This window comes from Buceros rhinoceros, unplaced genomic scaffold (assembly GCF_000710305.1).
Source record: "Buceros rhinoceros silvestris isolate BGI_N320 unplaced genomic scaffold, ASM71030v1 scaffold35958, whole genome shotgun sequence".
Classification (NCBI taxonomy): Eukaryota; Metazoa; Chordata; class Aves; order Bucerotiformes; family Bucerotidae; genus Buceros; species Buceros rhinoceros.
Window position 1 is genome coordinate 2,225 of NW_010425856.1, and position 7,228 is coordinate 9,452.

Below are 7,228 nucleotides of genomic sequence, written 5' to 3' on the forward strand. Positions count from 1 at the left end.
CCTCCTCCTCCTCCTCCGCCTGCAGCACCCAGCCCAGCAGCACAGAGGGGCGGCAGGCTGAGGGGCCGCACAGCCACACATCGCTCCCCCTCCTTAAAACCAACAAGTTTCAGCAAAAAACAGGAAAAAACCCCCAACTCCCCAGCTTTCAGCAGCTGTTTGGGCAACCGAGGGGCTCAGCCTTTGCTCTCAAGCACGATCGACCCACACCAGCCATGGAGCGTTTCCAGCACCGCCCCAGGCGCCCTGGGAGGAGGGACAGCGAAGTAAGGAGGACACCAACCACACACACGCTGCTTCCTGGGATTTATTTTTTATTTTTATTTTTTGTTTTAGTTTTTTTTTTTTTTAGTATGGAGGCTCAAGTATCAGATGTAGATTCAATTTAAGCTTTACAAAAAAAACAAAATCAAAACAAAAAAACCCCTTTTGCATTCCATAAAAATTGACAGAAAAGCGCCTTGGAACCAGGCGAGAGAAGAGCAGAACTTCCAGCAGGTCTGATCACCGTCTCCTGGCAAGTTGGGGTTAGTCAGTACAGTCCAACAGCGCGGAACAGCCTCTCCGCCCGCCCTCCCACCAGCCAGCCCCTGTGCCCAGCCCCAAACACACGTGGAATAGATTTGATTTGGTTCTTTTTTTTTTCCAGTTCTTCCTCTTTCACACACCACAGTATTTAATAAATTCTTGTTTTACATTTTTTACACCAATGTAACAAAAGGCAGGGGGGGAGGAAGGAGGAAAAGACAAACAATGATCTGTGTTTATGCATATAAATGGGGGAGGGTGAAATACATGGACTTCTACAGAAACGGAGCCTAAAGTCTCGATAGTAAAACGTGGTGCAAAGTAGGCCTCGGAGACTGAAAAAGTTTGTACAGCTTTATTCATGGGGAGAAGACGGCGTTGCGTGGGGAGTACTGAATGCAAACGGTGACGTGACGGAACAGAAAAGGGCGGGGGGGATGAGTTCTCTACGAAAGGGATCTAACGAGTGCATGGCGTGTCTGGTTAGCACGGAGAGGATTTTAACTTTGCTGCTTTCTCTTCAAAGCCTCCACCAGGTCGTTTTTAAGAGCTTCTTGTTTTGATTTGTCTGCAAAAGTCTGCACAGACCTGCGGGGAAGAAGGAAACGCAAGTCAGCGGCGATGGAGCAGGCGGTTTGAGCGGCTCTTCTGGCACGTGAGTCAGGAGGAAGGAAGGAGAAGCACCTCAGCCCAGCTTAGAGGAAAGAGCCCTCAGCTCGCCTGGTCCACGGGGAAAGCGGGAGGCAAAGGGAACACTTCAGTGAGTACATCCAAGCAAAACTCACTCCAGCAAGGACCGCACCAAAAGACGCTTCCCCAGAAGCTCCACTCAGCCTCCAGTTGCTGGAGGGAGGTTCCCAGTTTTGTCACAGTACAGACTGGAAAAAGCCCCGTGTGCCACCAGCGAAGGGTTTTAGCAGCCGTCCCAGCAGCCGTGACGGGAAGGCAGAGAAATGCAGCCTCTGCCCACGAGGGTGAGAAGGGCCGGGCTGGGGCAGCTCCTGAACCTTTCTGCAGACTGTTCACCCAGGGTCGAGCACCGCGTCAAAACTTCCCCCAGGGGATTCACTGGGGGGAAAAGCGGCCAGAGGTTCTGGTCTGCAGTTTGCACCTTACCTACAGCAATCAGCGAACCAAAGCAGCCCAAGAACAGAGATACTGGCAGCAAAATCCCTGTTAAAGGTTTGGTTGCAGAGGAAAAGCTGCATCTTCCCGGAATTATTTCAGCTCTCTGCCCCGTCAGGTGGGTGTGGAGGAACCTCCATTGGCAGTGGTACAGGAAGACATTTCCACTCTTAAAAAAGCCTTCAAAAATACACTCATCCATAGAGAAGCTCCCCTGGACTTGTCAGAGAGCTGCCAGAGGAGCGCTCGGGAGCCGGCTCTCACAGCCCGGATTCACCCCCCTTTCCAGAGCCAGCTCGCTGTGCCCGTGTGCTGCCTGCTGTCCGCAAGGCTGCTCGGCGTCTCCGTTATTTTCCCAACGTTTCCATAACAGGATCGCCCCTCCCGTGTCTCGGGAGACTGCTGCTGCTTTCATACAAACAGATACATTTTCTGTTCGCAGTTGTCACTGGCTAAAGAGGTGGTTCTTGGCCATTAGCAACAACTGTTCCCCTTTGTCAGCTGAAGGTGTTTGAGACAACACCTGTAACTCGCTGTGGAGTGGAAGGTCACACTGGCTGGGGTTAGTCACTGCCACACGTCCTGGACAGCAGGAGCTCCAGCACAGCTGGACAACCCCCAGGGAGGCTGTGCCGAGCACAGGCAAGTGCAGGGAGAAACACTCAGCAGAGCCTGCGCAGGGCTGGATGTCCAGCTCCCAGGAGAGTGGAACCAGGCAGACAATGGTCATGCGTGTGGGGTGAGCTCACAGTTACTCACGAGTCACGGGAAGTACCAGTCATTTGACAGTTTTGTAAACCTGCGAGAATTCCAGGGTTTCCCTCCTTTCTGCAGGGGGGACGCTAAGATTACGGGGCGTTTCCTCCCTGAAGTGCTGTGCCACAGCTGTGAAGAACGGATGGCGCACCAGGGACAGAGTCCCAGGGCTTCTGGGTCAGACCAGTCCAAGCTCACACCACTCTGGGTACGTGACCACGTGCTGCAGTGCCAAGAGGTGAATCCTGCCACATTTCAGAGCGTGGTATTTCAAATGGGGGAACACTCTGAACAAACCGCAGCGCTGAGCTGGCCGTACTAAGAAACAACCCTTGGGTGAAACACGGACCGAGTGTGGTTTATCAGTCTGCGGGGGTTAGGGGTTAGTTCTGGTCTGGGTTATCATGCAGAGGGCTGGGCTGGGTGAGTCCTGGTTTAGTGCAGGTTGTCACACCGCACAGGCAGGGGTACCTGGATCGGTTTAGTTATCAGGCTGGATGTAGATCTGGCGCTGGGTCAACACTTGAGAAAGCTCCCTCTGCAACTGCTTATACTTTTGGTTGTCGGGGATAGCATCAATAGATCTACAGAGAGCAGTTCAGAAACGGGGGAAGTCAACAGGGAAAAGAACAGACAGAAGAACTCGGCAACACAGAGCTGGAATTCTGGAAACCAGCGGGAGGAACAAGTGTAAATACACAGGTTAGAAGAAACAGGAGCAAGGCTGGAGGGAAAGGCAAAGGCAGGCGCTCTGTCCGGTACCAGTTCCGAGCAGATCGTCCCACCGACGCACTAAGTGCCGTGACCAGACTGAGCAGGGGGGAGACACAGGAAAGAGAATCGATTACAAAAGCTCAGGGCAACGTTCACAACGAAAAAGACTGTTCCCTATTTCCCTCTAACATTAGAAAATGCTTCCTGGCTAAACCCCTGCGCACCACCAATGAAAACAGAGGCTGTCCTGAAAGCAGCTGCTTCCTCAGGCACTGCCGACTCCCTCCGCCCAGGCTGGGAAGGCAGCAGCATAAACCTTTAATTAAGGCCATCATTCTGTGCTCTCCCACGTTCCAGGGTGAGAGAACAGCACTGTTTTGGTTATTCTACATGACCACGCTGTGCTAGAGCTCTGTCTGCAGTTTAAAATGAGCTGATTTGGCATCACAGTTCTGTACTTTCCTCTATGTGAGCATGAGAGCAACCAGCGTGCAATTTCTCTGAAATTCCTGACCAGGACTGCGCAGGGGCTGAACAGCACAATGCAGTTTGCCCACAGAAAGCCTCAGGGGTTTTAGTCTCTTGGTCTGTTCTAGCACACAGTTGTGACCAGCGGGGTCGAGAGAAAGACAGAATTTAAAACAAAGTCTAAATACCACAAAACCATTAATGTCATGACTTAATTCTGGGACCAGCTGACTGCTAAGAACAGTAGAAAGAGAAGTCAGAATTCCAGGACAACTTCCAGGACTGTGAAGAATAAAACTCCTAATTAAAAATAACGCTGGAGTACAAGTGTTGCTAATTGGGCTATTTTCTCCCTGGCGAGGGAACAAGGGATCAAAACATTGCTTCACATTTCTATAGCTATGAGGTAGAAGCATTCTCTGAACTCCACACAAGAAACAACGTTTCCAAAGCACAGTGAGGTGAACCACGAGGGATGTGAAAAGCCATCGTGTAGGCACGGGGAGTTCAGCAAACAAAAGCAGGGGAACACTCAGCTGGGGACAGCACCAGGCAGGGCACGGGATGCCGGGAAGCGACGGGAGAGCCCCTTACCTCAGCCCGTTAACGATGTCCTTTGTCTTTCCAAAATAAATCTCGTTCAGTGTACTTCTGATTTTGTTTTCCATGTCCTAGAACAAAAGGAAGCGAGCAGATCTTTAAGTCCCGTTGGCTGTCGTCAGGAAGGGCGCACTCACACTCTGCTGGGCATCGCTGTGTTCACCTCAACGTACGACACAGGCCACAGCGTGGTTCAGCCCAGCGTGTTCCTGCTGTTTGAATTCTTGCAGAAGGCAGCGTGACCCTATCTCTGCTCTTAGCTCTACCCCGTCCTCTCCTCCCAGTTCATCACTCCACACTGAGATGACTTCCAGGACCACAAGAGGGCAGTTTCTGCCCAGCTCTCAAGATTTCCTGCATTTGACAGCAGAAAAGGAAAATCTATTTCGCCCCAGCCTTACTCTGTAATTTGCTGGCACTGAACAGACTCTAAGTGGTAAGTCAGTCCTTTAGCACAACCACCAGGTCAACAGTTTTGTGCTTATGGGCTCCTTGGAATTTTTGAGCTGGCGACTTGCTCGTTAGAAGTGCAAGGCAAATAGTTTTGAGAGCGATCTTGTAAATAAGCAGCAGCTTTTCATTGGCTCGCTTTCGCTCAAGCCAAAAACTTAGAAAAAGGGATTAAAAAAGAAGCACCCACCTTCCTTGCATTGCCCAGTTCCTTTAAAAAATAACTGTCAAATGTGCTACAGTCTATTTTAGTTGAGAATTTCCTCCTTTCTTGCCAAAGTGTTCAAGGAAATGGAGAGAACGGCAAACTGATGTTGCACCAAAGCCCTTCTGAGCAGCTCACACAATCACATCCTTCACTCGCCACACAGCGCACGTGACTGACAGTGGCCACGAAATCAAACGCTCAAAACAATTCCAGTGGATTTAACCAGCACTTGATACGCACTGAACTTCCAGTTAAAGGGACAGTTCTCTATCACACACCCTGACTTGATCCTACAGACAGAAGCAACAAAATTCTTAGGGATGGGAGCAGCTATGGGCGAGAACCCACAGCAGGCTCCAGCTGCGGTGGTTTCACAGCACTTACCTCTACCAAGCGTCCAATGTTGGCTATGTGTGGAGAGGAGTCGCTCACAGTCTCGTCTTTCTCCATCTAGAAGTGAAAGGCACATGCCTGTTGGTAACGTGGATATCTGACGGTAGAGGCACGACAGCTTGCCTTATTGAGAGGAGGGGTGGGAGAAGCGGGTCTCAAAACCCTGCAGTAACTATTCTTTCAAGGTGCAGACAGACCGGGAAATTCCCCCGGCTGACAAAGGCTCGTGTTGATAACAGCAGTGCAGAGTAAAAGCCCGTGAATCAGGATAAAACCCGGCTGCAGATCCCTGCTGCAGACAGGCGCTACCAAACCGTCATTCCCTGCCTACTGGGGGGGCCGCAGGAGACCTGCGGTGGTGTCACCCAACAGCAGCACAGCACACGGACCGAGATCGAGGGTGGTGGTGGTGAGATGCACACCAGGATGGTGCTGTCAGTTGAACAGCTGTGAGCTATCCTGTGGAAACTGGTTAAAGCTGCTGCTTTTAACCTTCATCTCAAACGCTGCTTCTGACCACACGTGGGACACGTTCTCGGTGCTCAGCATCTCCTGGCAAGAGGCACCTTCGGCTTTGTTCACCATCCAGCGCAGAGAAGACAAATCCATAACTACCTGCAAGACTGGTGAGGACTGAACTGCTGCAATAATATGGAATGAGAAATTTGGCAGTTTGTAGTTCTTTCTAGACCAAAACTGAACCAACATTTACCTAACTCTTAGGGGGAAGGAGGTACAGAGCAGTAAGTATGGAGGGAAAGCAGCAGGCTGCCTGTTGCAGTTGAAATTCAGAGCCAGATCAAGTGTATAAGGACACCACGCTCTTGGTGTGGTATCTGAACAGGAGACAGGGACCTGAACCAGGTGAGGTCGAGAACTGGGAGCTGGTGCTGCCAAATGCAGCACTTGCTTCATTTCACCTGACTCTGCCCCATATAACCTCCGTCCAGAGGCTGTGGCTGACCACCATGATCTGTGCTCAGAACAAGACCTTTTTCCCCAGTGCTCGAGAGGAAAATGAACAGGGACAAGCCGTTCAACAATGAACTTCAGTCCCAGGAACCTCAACTGATACCCAACGTGCTGAGATGGCACGAAAACAAAAGTGGGAGAAAAATGTAGTGGGAAGAACAGTCTTCAAAGGGTTTTACTAATCCCACTGAATTCTCTTACCCATCTGTGCTTATCCCTCCCTCAGGGCAGAGTTTAAAAGTCTGGGCCAGCTACAGGTTTCTTCTAATAAGCCAAGTCTCTAACAGGCTTGGGGAAGCATGTAATTTAGTTGGAACCCTGAAGGCAAAAGATAACCTAGAAGAGGCAGGGAGAGAGAGAACAAGGACATTTAATGTTTACTCAGAAATGATCCGACTGCCATCGAAAGGAATGGAGACGTGCTGCTTGGAGCACAGATCCAGCTGCCGTGGAGGGAGAATATAAACCTCCGCTATGCCAACGCACATGCACCAGTTACGGTGAGTTGGGGAGCGATCAGCAAACTGAGCAGATCTGGGGCACCCAGGGAGTTGGCAGCGGGTCATTTGCTTCCCGGGGCTCCCCACTGCGTCTCCTCCACACCTGGACAGGCCGAGCTCTCTGGTAAGAAGCAGAATGTAAAAATAGAATTTTTTCGTAAAACGTGTATTATTACATCTCCATAAAAAATGCTGCCAGAATAAAAACATTTGTATGTGCTGTAGAAGCCCAGCTGTTTCGAGAGGCTGGTTCAGCGGAGTTCAGGCAGTGAGCAGCCATGTCCTACAAACAGCCACGCTCTGGGGTTTTTAAAGGTTCCTTCCGGTGCCTGCTCCTGCACGGACCCAGCAGAAAGCTGTAGCTGCTTCTACAGAGGGGTTAATCTGCTTGGAGGGGAAATTCATTCTGGAAGTTGATGGTAACAAGCAGCTCATCTTCCCACTGTCACTCCCCATCTGCTATTGAGCTCAGCCAAAAACCCAACGCTGCGGCAGGAGCCAAGTCCCACCTCGG

At 50.9% G+C, this 7,228-nt stretch overlaps 1 protein-coding gene across 2 annotated transcripts in view; it reads right to left on the minus strand.

Annotated features, from left to right (window-relative positions):
- Window positions 1–306: 306 nt before the first annotated feature.
- Window positions 307–7,228, minus strand: part of CAPZB (capping protein (actin filament) muscle Z-line, beta) — a 45,014-nt gene continuing 38,092 nt past the window's right edge. Inside the window, exons 6-9 of one of the 2 annotated variants that reach the window (XM_010141284.1) lie at window positions 5,234–5,299; window positions 4,186–4,262; window positions 2,881–2,993; window positions 307–1,116 (exon numbers count right to left, since the gene is read on the minus strand). In XM_010141284.1, the coding sequence (XP_010139586.1) occupies window positions 2,891–2,993; window positions 4,186–4,262; window positions 5,234–5,299 (246 nt within the window). In that variant the 3' untranslated portion in view covers window positions 307–1,116; window positions 2,881–2,890. The remainder of the gene's footprint in view (window positions 1,117–2,880; window positions 2,994–4,185; window positions 4,263–5,233; window positions 5,300–7,228) is intronic. The other variant, XM_010141285.1, reaches the window with a different exon arrangement.